Source organism: Cinclus cinclus, chromosome 15 (genome assembly GCF_963662255.1).
Source record: "Cinclus cinclus chromosome 15, bCinCin1.1, whole genome shotgun sequence".
Taxonomy (NCBI): domain Eukaryota; kingdom Metazoa; phylum Chordata; class Aves; order Passeriformes; family Cinclidae; genus Cinclus; species Cinclus cinclus.
In genome coordinates, this window is record NC_085060.1 from 14341393 (window position 1) to 14359824 (window position 18432).

At 61.6% G+C, this 18432-nt stretch overlaps 2 protein-coding genes across 2 annotated transcripts; both read right to left on the bottom strand.

Annotated features, from left to right (window-relative positions):
• Positions 1 to 1047: 1047 nt before the first annotated feature.
• Positions 1048 to 2172, bottom strand: P2RY4 (pyrimidinergic receptor P2Y4). The gene has a single exon (XM_062503092.1). The coding sequence runs from the start codon at positions 2170 to 2172 to the stop codon at positions 1048 to 1050; it is 1125 nt and encodes a 374-aa protein (XP_062359076.1).
• A 4536-nt stretch (positions 2173 to 6708) lies between these two features.
• LOC134049978 (phosphatidylinositol 3,4,5-trisphosphate 5-phosphatase 2-like) lies at positions 6709 to 15796 on the bottom strand. The gene is made up of 26 exons (XM_062502764.1): positions 15769 to 15796; positions 14604 to 14778; positions 13608 to 13671; positions 12908 to 13040; positions 12712 to 12829; positions 12504 to 12635; positions 12269 to 12356; positions 12066 to 12152; positions 11812 to 11919; positions 11609 to 11723; positions 11317 to 11423; positions 11032 to 11134; positions 10430 to 10626; positions 10070 to 10187; positions 9865 to 9961; positions 9568 to 9706; positions 9391 to 9490; positions 9040 to 9128; positions 8718 to 8799; positions 8528 to 8617; positions 8329 to 8445; positions 8159 to 8247; positions 7914 to 8001; positions 7552 to 7707; positions 7367 to 7445; positions 6709 to 7288 (listed from the first exon to the last, which is right to left on the bottom strand). The coding sequence occupies exons 1-26, from the start codon at positions 15794 to 15796 to the stop codon at positions 6709 to 6711; spliced, it is 3279 nt and encodes a 1092-aa protein (XP_062358748.1).
• Between the last annotated feature and the right edge of the window lie 2636 nt (positions 15797 to 18432).

Genomic DNA, 18432 nt, shown 5'->3' on the forward strand with positions numbered 1-18432 from the left:
AGGGAGGTCTCCTGCTCTCTCTGCTCTTGGCTCAGTGGTGAGTGAGGGTCTCTCTGGGTGGGACAGGGGTGTGGGGCTGGGATGGGCCATCTCTGGGGCCCTCTCCTTCCTCTGTGCAGCTCCTGTGGGACGTGGCTGTGTGTGACTACTGTGGTGGCTGGGGTATAACACCCCAGTGACACTCTGGGTGTCCCTTTCTTAGGCATGTGCTGGCAGGACTTGCTGAGAGTGATGGGGACAGCCCCTCCTGGGGCTCTTGAAGTGGGGACAGCCCTGTCCCATCCCTGCCAGGCTGGCGTGGGAGAGTCAACAGCACTGATACCAATCTCAGAGCACTGCTCTGCACAGGCACTTGGTCAAACAAAAGGGCCGAGTAAACATTTGAGGAGCAAACACCCATAAAGGGAAATTCCCAAGAACCTTCCTGTCACCACTGGAGCTCCGGCTCATCCCTGCAGACCTGTCACAGTGGATTTTCTCTGGGGTGAGGGTGATTGTCTTGTCCCTCTTCCTTATGCTGCAAGTAGAAACAATCCTGAGTGCAGAGAGGGGAGGGACTTTATTGGGGGCCATGGGCAGCAAATGCCCCAGGCCACATCACTCCCCCTCTGCCAAGGCCAGCAGTGTGACAGGGACATCTCTGAGCCCACCCAACATGGGCTCTGTCCCCAGGTACAGTCTGATCCCCACATGTCACCACTGAGTCATCTGGAAGAGCTGTGTCTGCCCAGGGAGGCACCAGTGTCCCTTCTCTTTCGTGACTTGTCAGCCCCATGTGTCTCCAAGAGTTCCAGTGATGGAACAGCAGCCTGCTGCCCCAAAAGAGCCTCCTCAGTGTCCTTCCCATTCCCACAAGTGCCCGGTGGCTCTCCTGCCCCGACCAGCACCAGCACTCTCCTCCCACAGCCTCCCAGGGCAAGGCTGGGACAAACCTTGGTCCCGCAGGGCTGGGCAGGGTCAGCTCAGGTCTGGAGACTTGGGAGTGCCCGCACAGATCCCTGAGAGGCTGCAGCTCCTGGAGCCCAGGGCTGAGGCTACGGAACCCCCTCAGCACCCGCCTCCGCTGCGTGCAGTCCCGGTCCCTCGGGTGACACTGGCCACGTGGCTGCCGTCCATGGCATTTTCTGTGAAGGGTGACACCAGCGCCAGATCCAGCGTGGGCATGGGCCGGAGGCGCTGGGCAGCCCCACGGCGCAGCCGCCCCCGGTACTTGTCCCCAGCCATGAAGTACAGGATGGGATCCAGGCAGCTGTTGATGCTGGCCAGGGGCCTCGTGATCTTGTAGGTGAAGTTGATGATGTTGAGGGTCCGGCAGTCGGCCTGGAAGTAGCGGGAGGTGTAGTAGAGGGTGCGGGTGATGTGGAAGGGCACGAAGCAGATGGCGAACACGGTGAGCACCACGATGATCATCTTGATGGAGCGCTTCTTGTAGGAGGGCATCCGGAGGCTGGGGCTGGAGAAGCTGGACTTGCAGAGCCGCTTGGCCATCAGGCAGTAGCACAGGACGATGACCAGGAAGGGCACCCCAAAGAGCAGGGCCATGACGGAGGAGCTGTAGTGCACGTAGTGGTCAAACTCCTCGGGCTTGGTGGTGTCGTGGCACAGGGTGATGTTGCCCTTGGAGCTGGTGGTGACGAAGATGAGGTTGGGGATGAGGCAGATGGTGACCACGAGCCAGGCGCCCATGCAGATGATGCGGGCCTGCTTGGTCTTCACCCACTTCAGAGAGCGGATGGGGTGGCAGATGCCCATGTAGCGGTGCACACTGATGCAGGTGAGGAAGAGGATGCTGCTGTAAAGGTTGGCGTAGAAGAGGAAGCGCACAATCTTGCAAAGCCCTGTCCCGAAGGGCCAATTATTGCGGTCGGCGTAATAATAGACCAGGGTGGGAAGGGACAGGACGTAGAGCATGTCCGAGAGGGCCAGGTTGACCATGTAGGTGGTGGTGGCGTTCCAAGGCCTCATCCTGGAGATGAAAATCCACAGGGCCCAGGAGTTGAGGGGCAGCCCCACCACGAAGACGATGCTGTAGGAGACGGGTAGCAGGATGAACTTGAACTCTTCGTTGAAGACACACTTTGCCTCGGGTGCTGCTGTGGTGTTCCCTCCTGGCCAGGGAGCTGGTGTCGGTGTCCACAAGGAAACTGGGAACATCCTCACTGGAGTGGCCATGTTGTGCCAGCCAGACCTAGGGAGCAGTTCATAAAAGCGCACTAGTCACTGATCCCGACCACTGTCAGGCACAAAGTGTGGAAGGGAGCCAAAGCTGCCAGATTTTCTCCCCCTCCAGGAGCTCCGGCCACTTTGATGGTTCTCTGGTTTCTCTCAACTTGAAGTGGGCTCGGCAAAGCGTCCCCTCTCAACCCTTGCGCTGACACCCATTAATCACCCATTAATCACCCCCTTGGAGCCAGCACAGAGCTGGGAGTGGGCTGGGGACACAGAGGCCCGTGCTGGGGACACAGAGCCCCTCTCCGGCCCCGCCGGGCACAGCCCCACGGCCGCCGAACAATGAGACCTTGATGAGCACCAGCAGCCCCCGGCCGGGGCCAGCGCAGCCTCTTGGAAGCTGCCTCGGCATAATTGGCACCATCCTGACAATGCCGCTGCTCCCGGAGGGCTCCTTGGGAGAAGAAAGGCGGGAGGAGAAGAAAGGCTTGTCTGGGGGAATGTTGCGGCCCAGAGGAATCCTGGGGGGACTGTTAAATGAGCCTTTGGGAGAGAGTGTCCCTGGACAGCGAGGAGCCGCTGGCTGCCGGGTGTTGTCCCTAGGGAAGGGATGAGCTGAGCCCTGTGGAGAGGAGCTGGAGCTAAATCCCAGCTCAAGGCAGAGTGAGTTCACAAGGCAGACAGGACGTTCCCTCTGCACCAGGATCAAAGGCTGGGATATGTGAACTCCCAGGAGTCGGCATGAGGATGAGCTGTCAAAGATCAGAACTCTCTTCTCAAGGGAAAAGGGGGGATTTGCCACCACCGTGATGTCCAGCAAAGGACCACTGAGGGCCTTGACCCCTCCACACCCTCCACCATCCCTGGTGAAAAAATTCCTCCAACAGAGGATGGATGCTTGGGTGAGCAACCTGAGAGCAGGAGCTGCTGGTGGAGATGAGGGTGTAGCCAAAACTGGATTTATGGAGGGAATGCTGGAGTATCTCCTGTTCCTTTTGTCTAGAGCTCTCCCAGGAGGTGATGGGCACCAGGGCAGGGGAGGGCTCAGGGATGCGTGGAGCTGGAGCTGGTGCTACAAGGTGGAAGGACACATCCTCTCAAGGCAACTTCATCCCTTGGCTCCCTCATCATCCCCCTCCTGTTTCCCTTTGCTCAGAGGATGTGCCAGCTTCTCCCAGCAGGAATACCCCATAGGGTGGATCTGTGGGATCATCCCTGCCACACCCTGCCTGGAGAGACACCTGAAGTTGACAGAGATGTTCATAAATGATTCAGCAGGCAGACGGGACAGCAGGGGCCCCTCCAGCCATCCTCCTGGGGCTCTGTTTGAACTGTGGGCTGAGCTCCAGGCCCACATCCAGCACCTTGTGGCTCCTGGCCTGCCACAGCTCCCGCCTTTATTGCAGGGATGAGTTCAGAGAGCAACAGGCAGGTCCTGATCAAACATTAACAGTGGGGAGAACTTGGTTTGTTTTCCCAGAGCCAGGAGGGAAAACAGGCAATAGGAAAACCTGAGCTTGCAAGCGAGGTGCCAGTGGTGGTCCTGGCCTGGCAGCCACATGTCCCCAAGATGCTGAGGACATGAGGGACCAGGAGATTTAGTTTCCTCTTCCAACCTCTGAGTGCAAAGAAACACAAAGTCTTGAGCCTGACCAGAGCAGAGCTGCAGGTTCATTGCCCAAAATCAGTGTCCATGACACAGGTCACCAACCAATTAAGATATGGAGAAGACAGCAAATAGAAGTTAATAATCAAGTGTGAAAAATGCATGAGGAAATATCCTCAGCAGCTGTGGACTGTGCCTGAGCACAGTCAGCAGTGGGATTTAACCATTCCCAAGCACATTCCTTTGAGGATAACCACCAAAATACAGAAATGCAGAAGAAGATGGCATTTGGCAAATTATATCTTAACAGGTTTCTTGCTTCCTTATCTTTGTCATGACCAAAATCAGTGATTGAAATTACTGAATCACATCAGTCTAGCCTGAAGACATATCACCACCAGCCCCACTCTTATTCTTTGCTGACATTCCCGGCAAAACTACCCTTGGCCCTGGGCTTTTGAGGAGAGATGGAGGTGCGAGCCAAGAGTTGGGACTGATGGTTGGAGCAGGAGATGGAGGCACTGCAGGGGAAGGACTGGGAGCAGGGAAATGAGACGGAAGTTGCTGCAGGAAGAGGTGATGCTCTAGTTCTGCCCATTTTGTGGATATACAAGGAATGCAGAATCCCTTGCCCACAGCAGGCACATCCCCCAGGGATGGTGTTTATGAAGTGGGCCCCTGGTTTTCCCCAGGAAGCAGCAGGAGATCCTGGAAAATGCAGCAATATCCATAGGCCAGTGGGAAGGGGCACTGGCCAGCCATAGGCCACACATTGAGGGCACATGATACCCTTGGCAGCTTTTCCCTGGCTCCTGGTCCTGCAGATGTGCCCAGCCAGAGCTGTCCTTTGGCCCCACTGGCAGCACCAGTCCTGGTGGGATCTGAGGGCTCCCCCAGCCCTGGAGATTCATGAAGGGCTCCAGTAAAATGAAGAAATGGGACAACACCAGAGCAGACTCTGCCCTGGAGCCAAGATCCTGCTGGTGGGACAGAATAGGAATTGTGGCATTTGGGATCATGGAGCAGCAGGCAGAAGTTCAGACAGGGGAGGTGAGAGTGGATTTTAGAGCATTTGCCAAGGGATGGGTGAGCCTGGGACTGGCTGCTGCTGGAACATGGGAAAAACAGGGCATTTCTCTTCGCCTAAGCCCTTGGAAATTGCAAAACAAGGAGAAATTATGCAAAACATCCTGCAGAAGGACCCTTGTCCCTAATCGCCACGTGGTTGGTGCAGCCAAAGCTCTGGCACAAGGGGATGTGACCTAATTCCAATCCTTTCCTTGGCCTGGAAGAGCAGCCAAGGCACGCTCTGCTGGGACACCTCCCCAGGGACATCAGTGGGGTCGGGTGTTTCCCTTGCTGTCCACCCCATCCCCTGCCCCGAGGTGACCCTGGGCAGGGTGGGGGTGAGGGTTCTCTTCCACCCTTGCTGGGCTGTCCCTGTCCCCCACCTTGCTGGGAATGGGCAGGTGCCTAAGGTGTCAGGCTGAGCCACGGCAGCACTAGGGCAGCTTCAACCCATGAGGAGATGGAGATTTGGGGGATGGAGAGGAGGATGAAGGAGAGGAGGGGGCTACACTAGGAAGGCTAAAGGTCCTCAGTGACAGAGGAAGGAGGTAGCATGTTAAAGAGGAGGATGTACAGAGAACTGGGGATTGAGGAGGGCAGGTGAGAACTGGCTGACCCCCACCCTGCACCCACCCAGCCCTGCAGATCCCGCCTCTCCCCCTTGTCCCCCGAGCCCAGCTGGGACTGCGTGACCATGGCGGGGCTGTCCCGGCTGTCACCAAACACGGGCTGCCCCAGCTCACCTGCAGACCTGGGTGGCTCTCAGGAGTGGGGCCCCCACGGGGAGAGCCTGTTCCCCACGCGGGACCGGGCCATGCCGGGGGGCTGCGGGTGGCCCTGGCCGTGCCCTGCCGTGCCGAATGTGCCCGCTCCCGCTTCCCGCGGCCGGGAGCAAAGTGCCCAGGGAAGGCAGGGCTGGAGGCGGGCGGAGGCGGAGGCAGGAGCTGCCGCAGGGCTCAGCCCCACTGCGCTGCCATCCCTCTGGTGCCCTCGCAGGCTTTGGGCCACCTGAAGCCCCCGGATATGGGGCATGGTGCCATCTCCTATGGAGTCACAGCCTTTTCCTCAGGAGCATCACGGCCCCTTAACCATCAGGGCTTGGCTTCATCCATCGGCACCGTGTCCCCCCGCCCATGGCGACCGCATCTCTCCACACATAGGGACCGTGGTCACTCAACCACAAGGTCCATAGTCCCCCACCCACGGGTTTTGTCCTTCTGCTTGGGGACCACAGTCCTTCAGCCACGGGGATCAGAGCCCCCATCCCTGGTGCCCGTGGCCCCTCGCCCGCCCAGGACAGCCTCCCTGCCCGCTGGGTGCCGGGGTCCCGCAGTGCCCCCAGCCCGCGGCGCTGTTCCGCTGCCCCCGGCCCTGCGGGGCAATCCTGAGGACAAGGGTGGCCACTGCCACCTTGAGGCCAGCCCGGGCATCGCGTTCCCAAATCCGGGGCCACCTCGCGTGTCGCACAGCCAGGACCCTGCCGGATCGGGGTGTCCCTGGGATTTTGAGGGGGTGTCTCTCTCCCTGTGCCGGGCAAAGGCTGAGACACCAGTCAGCTTTGCGATGGGCAAGGGCTCGAGGGCTGGGTTCCTATGGAACGGGAACAGGTAGGGGCAATGCCTTGGAGCGTCCAGGACACGGGGAACCGCCGTTTTCCCCACCTGTCTCGGCTATTTTTCTCCTTGCCTTTTTGCAGAACCAGGTGTGCAAACACACACCCAGCCCCTGACACTTTATTCTGGATAGCGATAGCAAAGGGAACCACGGGAGCTGAAAGTCCTCCGGGAGCACGGTCTGAGCAGGGCAGATCAGGAGGCAGCAGCTGCTGAAGGCACGAGTGTGCACAGGGCTGGGCACAGCTGTCGCTACATCCTGGCAGGCTGCAGGTCGGCGGGCGGAGGAGGCTGAGCTTCCAGGTCCAAAGCACCCAGAGCTCCGCGCTTCCCGAGCGGCCTCGGCGCTTCCCGGCAGGGCCGCGGTGGCGGCTCCAGGACGTGGTCCCCATGGGCAGAGGGACACAGCCTCTGGGTCTGGCGCAGCGGGACCTCCTGTCTGTCCCCCCCGCACTGCGGTGACAGCTGGTCCAGCTGGCTCAGGTGAGTAGCCACATACAGCGAGCAGTCGCCCAGCCCCACCGTGTCCCTGGTCAGGGCAGCCGACTTGGATCTCTTGCGGTGGCCCGCTCTGGAGGGGCTCTGTGGGTGCCCGCGGGACGGGCTCGGTGGCCCACAGCGGGATCGGCCAGACCACGGCTCCTCCTCTGAGGGCAACGGGACCCGCGCTCCAGCGGGGCTCCGGCACGGCTGGAGCCCGGCCGGGCCCTCTGCCTGCTTCTTGGGGGCTTCTCCGGGGGCCGGGAGCCTGGCGTTGGGGATCCCCTCGAAGATGAAGTAGGCGGGGTTGGTGTAGCCGGTGGCCGGCTCCGGGAGGCTGCGGGGGCGGCTCCTGCGAAGCAGAGAGAGAGAAGGGGTTCAGCATCCCCCCACTCCGGGGCTCCGGCACGGCTGAGCCCACCTGGGGTACCTGAGGCGCTGCGGGGGCGGCTTGGGGCGCATCGGGGGCTCTGCCGCCGGCTCAGCATCCTCCTCGAAGCTGATCCACTCTGTAAAGGCAGCGAGGTCTGGCTTCACCCCACGGCCGGGGGCCAGAGGGCGATGTGGTCCAGGATGTCCCCGAGTCCAGGGCACCGGGAGGGGGCCGTGTGTTACCGTAGAGCCTCTCGCGGGTGCCGCAGCGGCCCCGGGGGACCCGGACCCGCATCCAGCCGCGCACGGATCCCGTCTCCTCTCCACGGTGGAACAGGAAGGTCTCGAACTGCTGGGCCGTGGTGCCGATCGCTGACCTCAGGGCGAGGCAGCACTCACCTGCGGGTGCAGCGTCAACCCCCGGGGCTCGGGGGACACGGGAGCTCTCCGTGAGCAGCGGCACCCGGAGCAGGGTGAGTGCCAGGGTCCCTCCTGCCGAACTCCAGCTACCAACCTCATACCCAACAGGTTGTAACCTGGGGAGGGGCTGTGCTTGGCACCCTCATTGCCACCATGGTGACCACAGTGTCACCATCCCCACGTACCGTAGGACTCACAGCTCTCCACGCCCTTGATGCTGAGGAGCAGGTGCTGGTCCCCCAGGTACTCCAGGTCGGGCAGGATGGGGTTCAGCTGTGCACAGAGATGGGGGGTTTGGGGGGGCTGCCACAGGGTAAGGGGCACAGGGAGGCTCTGTCCTGGGGGGTGGTGACAGCTCCAGCTGCCTTTGGGGCTCAGAGTACGGAGCCAGAGGCAGGGATGGGGATGAGGATGCTCTAGGGGTGCGCACCACAGGCAGATGCTTGGAGGACCAGCCCAGCTTGAGGAAGCCAGGAATATCACAGCTCTGGAAGGTGTTCTCCCCGCTCCGCTGCATCTCTGAGGGGAGACAGAGGGACACAGCTGGACACAGGCCCACTCACCCCACAGCCACCCCCAGCACCCCAGGCACCCCCTCACCCTCCAGGCAGTAAGAGTGGAACTCGATGTAGCACTTGCTGCGGCTCGTGGTTTTCAGGATCACCTCGATGCTCTCCCACTCGATGCAGGCCAGCACCTCGGGGCTGGAGCCAGGAGCTGCAGGCAGGTCCTGGCAGGTCAGGGTGTGCTGGGGCTCACCCCAAACCCGGCCCGAGGGGTGGCAGACCCCAGCCCTTACCCTCCTTGGGCACAAACTGCGACGTCACTCCCACCTCAAAGGTGGCAAAGACAGGCGAGTGGTCACTGGTCACGATGTCATCGGTGCAGCCTGCGTGGCAGGAGGGGGAGCTTGGGGAAGGTGCCAAAGCCCTGGGGTCCTGGGCAGCATTGGCCACCCCTGGCTGCTGTGTCCCCAAGGTCTCACTCACCGTAGGAGTTACAGACCACGTGGGTCTCCGGGTGCGACTTCCACAGGATGCGGTCACACCACGAGGGGACATTGATCCGCATCTAGAAACAGTGAAAGCAGCTGGTTCAGTGTATTCTCAGGTCTGGGTCCCCCTGCCCAGAAGAGCATCCCAGCACCCCAAAAAGTGACTTCCCTCCTGCCCAGACCCTGTTTTGGTAGGAAACAGGCTGATGGAGCTGTGGGGACTGAGCATCATCATGCAACTCCCTCAGCACCCTGCTGTCCCTGTCCCCAGAGATGTTCCTGTCCCCTCTGCTTGGAGAGAGGCCTCTGGAACTCACCCCCGTGGCCTTGGACTTCTGCCACACGTAGGTGTCCCGGGTGCCCCGCTCGTACCGGTAGGTGGGAGGGAAGGAGATGTCACCCTCACCTGGAATCAGGACATGCAGGTGGCACGGGGGCCATGGTCCCTGCCTGTCCCCATGGGGTATCATGGTCCCCACGGGAGGCTCACACTGATGGCTGGCACCCCCACCTCGGTGCACACCAAGGTCCCCCAGGCTCTGGGCACTTTGTGAAGGGCTGTGCCAGGAGACGGGAGCCCCAAGAGCTGAGGGTGACATGGGGAGGGCCATGGGGACACTGGTGCTGCTGTCTCAGCGGGAGAAGCAGCGTCCTTGTCCCACACTCACTGAACTGCAGGAACACCTTGTTCTTCTCCCGCTCCAGGTTGAGCTGGTCAACAGCCAGGAGGGTTTGAAAGTCCTTCTTGACTATGTGGGTGAGGATGTCCTGTGCCAGGGAAGGACAGTGACTTCCTGGGCTCCTCTCCCCCTGCTGTCCCCAGCCTGGCACCTGCAGGGTCCCACCTGCACGTCCATGTCCAGGCGGTAGTTGAGGTCCCCAAACCAGAAGAGGTGGCTGAAGCGCAGGGTGAGGTCGAAGCCCCCCAGACGTTTGTCCCCCAGGGCCAAGGAGTGCAGGATGTCACTGTAGTTCTGATTACGCCTGCAGGGGGGACAGTGGCATTGTATAAGCCACCCCGAGGACACCTCACCCCCATTCTGTTCCTGCCACCTGGGAACAGGGGCAACCCCACAGCCTCTCAGCTCCCTGAAACATCCACCTGCCCGGGGACAGCCCCATCCTCCCCATCCCTGCATCACCTGTGGGTCTTCTCGTTCCCAGAGGCCAGGTGGCAGTTGACGAAGCCAAAGGAGGTCCCGTTGAAAAGGAAGGAGACGCCGACAGCTCCCTTGTTCCCTGCAGGGATGTGCCACCACTGAGCTCTGGGGGAGCCCAGAGGTCCTGTCCTGGCCCTCGGGCTGTCCCCTCCCTCAGGCTCATCTCCCTGCCCCATCCCCTCCCTACCCAGCGTGTTGGCGATCCCAGTTTTCACACTGGAGGTGTGGACGTGGCTGATGCGCCGCTGATGCTCCGGCTTCACCAACACCACCATCTTGATGCTCCATAGGCACTGCAGGGCCACCTGTGGTGGGGTAGGGGGTGAGCTTGCTTGGCCCCCATCCTGCTCCACAGCCACGGAGGATGGGGCTTGACACTCAGGTAGGTCAGCAGCCCACCCCTGACTCCTGGGGATGGCTCTCACGGAGTCTGTGGGGCACAGGAGGGTCCCTGGACTGGTTTGGGGTGGGGAAGGGGCCGTGGGGCAATGGCTGCTGGTACCCAGCCCCCCAGGCCTGTTGGGGGCCTGGCTGTGCCTGCTGTTACCACTCGATAGTCGATGGCCATGAGGGTCTTGAGGGAGGCGCAGAGGAACTCGACCCACTCGTGGTCGCCCAGGGAGTTCTCCTGGGTGCCAATGACGTAGATGTCGTGGGGGATGCAGTCTGTGGTCTCGTCCTGCGTGTGCCCCAAGCCCCTCGAGGTCAGCCAGGAGGCCAGGGAGCGGGGTGGGGTTGTGCTGCCTGTGGGCAGGGACACGGGTCACACAGAGGGGACATGCCAGGCTCCCAAGCTTCTTTCCAGCATGGCCCTGCCTGTCCCCAGGAGCTGCCGGGGGGGGGGGGGGGGGGGGGGGCGGGGGAAAGCATTGTGCTGGGCACAGGTATCAGCTGTGTGCATCACAGATTGAAAGCCCAAAACTCTCAGAATCCCTGTTCCTCTGTCTCCCCAACACCCCTCAAGTGAGTGGATCACCACAGGACAGATAAAGCCCATGGCAGCCAGACTGGGGTCTTCTCCAGCTTCCTCCTCAAACTGACAACCAGCTCAGACCTGAGATTTCCTCAGACACCTCCCAAAACCCAGCCAGCCTCACAAAGAGCCACAACAACTTCCCAGGACAAGGCCACCTTCTCCTGGCCCCTCACCCATGTTCCATGTCCCGATATACACCGAGATGATCTCAGGCTCATCCAGGTTGGAATGCTGGATCTTCATCAGCTGCAGCAGCTGGCAAAAAGCCTCTCGCTTCTGCAGGATGGTGCAGTTGTCTTAGAGAGATGGGGGGCACAGCACCCCAGGATCAGGTAGACATCAGCCCCAGGTGTAGGAGCCAGCTTGCAGGGGTAGTCTCAGTCCTGAGACCACTTATTTGCGACTCCTCATGCTCCTAAGGGCCCCGTATTCCCCCAGGACACGCTGGCGCCGCTCACCCGGGCGCTGGGGAAGATGACATCTCTGCTCAGGCTCTTCTGGTTCTCACGGGCACACACCAGCCTCACCTTGCTCTGCACACTCTGGTACTTGATCAGCTGCAGGACTAATGATGGGGGTCAGGGGGGCGATGGTGGACCCCACCTCCCACCACAGGGCAATGTGGGATAGGGTGTGGCCCATCACTGTGGCATCAGGCCTATGGCCTGGAATCCTACAGCCCCATTGCCTGGAACCCTACAGCCCCAAAAAATCCCACAGGCAGCCAGCAGGAGCGCAGCAACCCCTTACTTCTATCGTGTGGGATCACCTCCTCCAGGGAGCCACCGCCCCGCTTGGTGATGGTCACTGTCCCCGACTCCACGTCCACCGTCAGGGCTGCACGCTGCGACTTCCCCACCTTCACCTGCACACAGGGACGTGGCTCTGCAGCTGTCCCCACACCTGCCCTGCCCAGCAGGGACACCAGGGTCCCTCTGTGTCCCCAGCCTCACCTCGAAATTCTGCATGGCCAGGGGCCTGGCAGCTGGCTGGGGGGCCACAGCCACGCTGGGCAGTGCCAGGTTGTGCTTTGTCACCAAATCCTGCAGCGATTTCAGCACCTGCCAGCGGGACGGGAAGTGTGCTGGGGGCACTGGGCCAACTGGGAGCCCTGGGCTGCACTGCCACCACAACTTGGCTTGACAGAAGGGTTAATTTAGGGGAGGGGTAGCTGTGCCTCCCCTGCACCAGGACTGGGGTCAGGCACCTTCTTCTCCAGCGAAGAGAGGAGGTGGTTGACAGTGGAGATCTTGCTGAGGAGCAGCTCCAGGTCTGGATCGCTGCTCAGGAAACCCTGAAGGGGAGGTTAGATAATTCTGGAGTAGTGCCGTGGCACTGGTGGACTCCTCTCTGTGGCTCCGGTCTGCACCGTGAGATGTGGAGGTCCCTGGGAGCTGTGGGGGCACTCACCTGCTCCCTAGCCGAGCTGCGAGGGGACACAGGGGGGTCGAACACCTTGGCCAGGGTCTCCAGGCCCGCCAGCGTGAAGTCGATCTCACTGAAGGGGAGGAGAGAGCGGGCGAGGGGCGGTGTGGGCGTCTCCCGTGCCTTGACGCGACGCTCAGCCGCCGAAAGGGGACGGGGACAAGGTGGGTGGCCCCGGGCTGTGGCCCCGCTCCAGCCCCACCATCCCCAGGCCACTGACCCGTGCAGTGCCCGGCAGGCAGTGGCGAGTGCGGTGCTGAGGTGCTGCGGGTGCCCGTGGCACAGAGCCTGCAGGTCCTGCACGTGGTGGGTCAGGTACTCGGCCATGAAGCCCATGAAATCACTGGCCGGGCTGGGAGAGGGATGGGCATGAAGATCCCCTCCGAGCATCACCATCCCATCGCCCGGGGCGGGCAGGGATGCGTTACCTGCTGTGGACCTGCTCCTGCAGCCTCTGGTGCAGCTGCTGCGGGATGTGGGTCCGGCTGGAGGGGGGAGCTCCGGGACAAGGCACCGTGTGCCCCCAGCCTCGGGCATCCTCCCCGTCTGTGGGAAGAGTCACCAGCTCAGCGGGACCCTCCCCGCTCCCAGCCTGGCACTGCCCCCGACCCCTCCCCGGCTCACCCGAGTCCTCGGCCGGCCTCGGGCGGTGCACGGGGTGTAGTAGGGGGGTCACCAGCCCGTTGTTGGGGTGCTGGTAGGCGCCGATCAGCTCGGGGAGGGTGCGGAAACACTTGGCTTGGATGCCTTGGATGGTCTGGGGAGGCAGAGCAGAGGAAGCACAATCACATCCCCTCCTCTGCCAGAGCAGCTCTAGCCTGCTGTGTGTCCAGTGGGTCTGTCCCTCAAAATGTGCCCGTGGTGAGTTGGAAGGGCCAGGTGGACACCGAACCCATGGAGTGAGGAGCATGGAGACATCAGCCTCCTTCGGCAGACCGGGATTCTCTCTGTGGATAGCCGGGACACTGTTTTTAGGGGGCAGAAAGGGCAGCTGCAGAGAGCTGGGTACCAGGAGAAACCCTGAGGGGGCATCGAAGGGGGCAGGGACAGGCACCATGGGGCTCGCTCTGTGTGGCCAGGCTGTGTGGTAGGAAGGGACAGCGTCAGGATGCGCTGTGCTCTGCGGAGCCTCGCTCTGCCGGCCCCGAGCTGGAGTGACTGCAAAGCGCCCGCATCCTGCAGCTGGTGCAGAGGACAAACCACAGGTGGATACCACCTCAGCGGGGAGGAGAATGAGCACCCCAGGCCCTGCACAGCTTCATCCTGCCCACGGCCAGCTCCGAGGCACCGCCCAGGGCAGGGGGTGCACCCTCCCTGCACCCACCTGCACTGAGAGCAGCCCCTCGTCATCGGGGAGGATGCGGTAGGTGTAGACGTGCCTCTGAAACCTGGAGAGAGCGGGTGAGGGGCCCCGTTCCGCTGCCCACGGCACTGTGGCAGTGCTGGGGGCCCAGCCCTGAGAGAAACACCCTCCATAGAAAGAGGAACTGAGTGAGCATTTCTAGATTTAAATCATCACCCTCATCTCCGGGGCTGTGGGAGGATGTGCAGTGTCCCTCTGCTTCCAAACAGGCTGGGACAGCCCTGACTCCACCAGCACTCATTGGGGTACCCACAGCGCCCTGGCTTTTTGGCCTGACAGAGCCTTTGCCATGCTGCTTGTGGGGCCACTGCACAACCCTGCCCGTGCCACCATCCTGTGCCAGCAGCCTGGATTCTGGCTCGTGCCTCACACCCCCACTGCCCAAATTTGCAATTTGTCTCACACAAGGGCCAGGCCAGTGAAGGAAAGGGGGTGCATCCTGCCAAACCTGCCCACACAGATGTGTGACAAGTAGGCAGGAAGGGTGCAGAGCAGGAAGGATGCAGAGCAGGAAGAGTGTAGGCAGTAGGAAGGGTGCAGGCAGCAGTTCTCTCAGGGGCTGCACACCTGGTTCCAGGTGTGGGCATGGTAAGATGCCCCATGTTGGGGGCCGTAGCCCCAAAACATCTCCCTGTGGGAGATGCTCACAGGCCAGCAGCAGCCCAAAACAGCTCAGTGTGCCCTGGATTTGGGTTATCTGTTCAGCAGCCATGGTGCTGGGCAGGGCTGTGGGCCCAGCTTTCATCCTGCTCCCAAGGACACGGCTCCACTGCCCTGGTCCGGGGGTCACTCAAAACCCTGGTGCCAGGGAGCTGCCACCCTGCTCACCCCTCTCTCATCCATGCAGAAGGTTTTTCAAAGAGGTTTTGGCAGTGCCTGGAGCAGGGAGAGGCACAGAGGAAGGCAGGCAAGAGACAAGAGACAGAAGCCACAGGCAGAGGCAGGGCAGGGACTCACAGGAGGCACAGGGCATATGCCCCCTTCACCGACTCGCTGTCCCGCACCAGGAAGGAGCCGTCCCGCCCAGCCTTGGCCAGCAGCTCCTCAGCCACCACCTGGCTGATATCGCGGTGGTACCACTCTGCTGCCGCCATCCTGCCGAGCTGTGTCCCCGTCCCAGCGCCACATCCAGCTCAGCAGGGGCTGCTGGCGGTCACGGGGGCTGCTGGGGCAGGTGAAGGAGGGGGTGGCGTGGGGTCACCGGGCCTCTGGTACCCGAGCGTGGTGCTGGCTGCAGGTCCCGGCGGGTGACAGGGAGCCACCGAGGTGATGCTCATGGGGACGGGGTACCCTGCGGGCAGGCAGTGTGACAGGAGCACCAGGGGGGCAGCTGGTGGAAGCTGGGGGTCCGGATGATCCTCATCCAGCCTGCAGGGAGCACAGGGGCAAATCAGCTAGCTCATCTCTCCTTGGGGGGGGGGGCGGGGAGGGGTCACAGGAAAAGTGGCCCTGGGCCACCATCCTACCGTGGTGCACAGCAAGGACAGGCCATTCTGGTGGCACCTAGGGGTGAGACCTCACCCGACACACTCACCGTCCTTCACAGATGCCGTGCGGGACTCCCGTGCGGGGCTCTCGTGGGGCGCTGTGGGCAGCGAGCAGAGATTTTGGGGTTCAGCCGAGCCGGAGAGGAGCCGTGATGCTGCTGGGCTTCCCCCGGTGTGTCACACCGGCCCCCTGCCCGGCACGCTGCCCATCGGGGCGGCAGCTCTGGGTCACGCAGTGCCCCCGGGATGCCCTCGGTTCCCGTCCCGCGGGCCGGCCCGTCCCGCTCGCTGCTGCTGCGCTGCTCTCTCTGCGCTCTTCCTCCTTCTGTGCGCCCCGCCAGCCTCGGGAGCGGCCTCCTCGCTCCTCCTCCAGCCCCGCTACCGGGGCAGGGCAGCGGCCACGGCACGGCGGGGACAGCGCGGACACTCCCGCAGCGCGCTCTGCCTCCACCCGCTCCCTCCACAACCTCCTCGGGGATGAGGGATGCGCAGAACCCTGGGAGAAGGCACTGACAGTGGTGCCCCTGAAAGAGAAAGCCCCTGAAACATGTCTGGGGCGGCGGGCAGGGCATGAGCTGCCCGCTCCTGAGGATGTGCTGCCCGCGTTGGGGCCGAGCTCTGCCCGGAGCTGCTGCGGGCACCGGCGCCCACGGCGGCACTCATGTCACCACCACACCTGTGTGTGCCCTGCCTGCAGGTGGCAGGGGATTTGGGTTCAGGGGCTTCCGGGAAGGGGTCCCGGGAAGGAGAGAGACTTTTCCCAGCAGGACTGGGCTCGGACAGCACCACAGGTCCTGGGTGCAGCCCTCGTGGTTATGACCTCGTGGCCGGGAGGGAGCTGGCCCACGCTCGTGTGGTGGCTCGAGCTGCCAGGAGGGTGATTTAGTAGCAATTAATTACAGATGAGCAGCAACCACCGTCTGCTGTCCAAGTGTTTGGCAGCTCCAGGGCAGCTCAGGGGATAGATGGAGAAGCAGATTCCTGCTGGAAGAGGATGAGGATGAAGATGAGGATGAAGTCACATTCCTGACAGTTCCCTACCCTTGGCACCTCCGCACATCCCTGCAGCCCTGGGGCAACACTATGGGACTGTTCCCCCCCTCGTGCCCCAGCCCTCCGGCACAGAGGTGCCAAAATCCCCTGTGAGGCTTCCTCCAGTTCCCAGCCTCGAGAGGAACCTGTGGCTGGGCCAGCGAGAAGCTGGGCCAACCAGTTAGTTTTGAGCTGGTGTTCTGGTCACACAGCAGTGGGTGCAGCTCTGCCCAGCACCTGCCGTGGGGACAAAGAGAGGTGGCAGGGTTGTGTGGGACTGGAGACACCCATCCTGCTGGAGCCCCAGTGCTGCTCCCTGCCATTACTTAACAGCACGGCAGTAATTCCTGGCACGCATGGAGGTGCCTGTCTCCCTATTAATGCCATCCACGCTGCTTAATCCGGATCAGGGGAGGAAGGCCTGGGGCTCTGAGGGGCTTTGGGAAGTCAGCAGTGCCTGCTGTGAGTGTTTATGTAAGGTGGCTGCAGTGTGCAATGCAAGAGGCAGAGCTGGGACCGTGCCAGAGGCACCTGGAAGCTCTGCTGGCACCTGGGCACAGGTGAGGTTGGGAAGGCAGTGTGGGTTTTTTCACCAGGGCCATACTGCTGGGGGCTCTGCCTGCACCGAGGCTCCCTCCAGTGCCTGTGAATGCAGGAAGCCCTATGCCCCTTCCCTGGGAAGGCAGGACTACACTGCCCATTGGGACAGAGGGATGAAGCCAGGCCCCACCACACTCCACCAGCCCCATATCTGCTGGTGTCCTGCCCCTCTGGAAGTGGCTGTTTGAGCTGTGCCTCACATGGTGCTTGTACCTGGAGAAATGGGAGGATGAGGAGATGAGAGGAACCTCTGGTCATTCATTACACAGGAAAAAGGAAGAAGGCCTCTTTCATTTCTGTATTATTTTGAGCTTTGCTTCCTTCCCTGGTGCTTGGTTTGGAGCCCATTGTGAGTGTGGGAAGGCGTGTGGGCTCTGTCCATCTCCCCACTGTTTTGGGGAGGGGAATTATCTGCTCCCCAACTTGGGCAAGGCTGAATCCACCCAGCTGGGATTAGTCAGAGCTGCAGGGACCCAAGATGAGCCCTGCTCTCCACCTCACCACACTGTGCAGATCCTGTAGAGCCAGTGAGTGACCCTGGTCACAGGGCCCTCTTTAAGAGTATAATGAAGAACCACAAACAAAGCTCAGGATTAGGTGCCCTAGGCACAGTGCCTCCCCCTGGCCAGGCTGAGGGTGGCCAAGTGGGCTGCCTCCTCCTCTTCCTCCTCTTTCACCTGCCAGTGTGAAGGTCACAGTTCACGTGTCCCCCTGACTGTGGCAGAAATAGCGCCCGTTAATCTGGAGCATAAGCAGCTGTCCTGTGTGCAATTAAAGAGATCAAAAGTCTCAGACCTGGGGAACGTGTGCCGTCACCTAAAGCCCTGGCAGTGGGGCTGGGCATGGCATGGCTTGGCATGGCAGCTCTCAGTGGCTATGGGGGAACAGGTGAACTGTGTTTGGGAGGAATTGGTACCCAGCTGATAAATGTTGGTGAGCTGATGCAGGGTCCTGGCAGGAGGCACAGCTCCTACAGGGATATCCTGAATCCAATGCTCAGCTCTGGGGGTTGAGCCAGAACCAAGAGCAACCCCCAAAGGAAGGGCTTGAGTGGTGGTGGAGATGAGAAGGATAAGTGGGGCCTTGCTGGAGCAGTTTGTAGCTGCCCTGGGCTGTCCTTACAGCCATCCCCATGGGAAGGTATTCCACACAACAGCTGTGGCCAGGACAGGGTTGCAGTGGGAATTCTGCTTGCCTGGCAGCCATAAGATAGAGCTGCTCCGGGCTTCCCACAGTCTCCTCTTTGCTGCAGCAAACCTGGAGTTGATGATGTGCTAATGGGGTCAGGCGGGGCCAACCTGGGAGTTATGAAATGATGCTGGGCTGAGTAGGCTGTGTGGGGACAGTGGCAGCTCTGTGTCCCACCCTCCAGGTGTGGCTGGTCCCTCCCTATTGGTTCAGAGAGGGTGAATCCTGCCTTCATCCCATCATCTTGTACAGCAGTGTCCCTATGGGGAAGGTGTTCTGTGTGCCCTGGGCCATGGCAGGTCACCTCTGTGTGACAAACCACACGGGCACGTTGGCCATGCAGGAAGCATAACCTTCTGTTATCCAGCCAGGAAGGTGAGGAAGGGAGAACACCAGACTCGTCTCTCCTTCTCTGCCATCTCTATCCAACCCCATGCCCAGGCCCAGCCCATCTCCCCTCACCATGGGAGCAGTTGCAG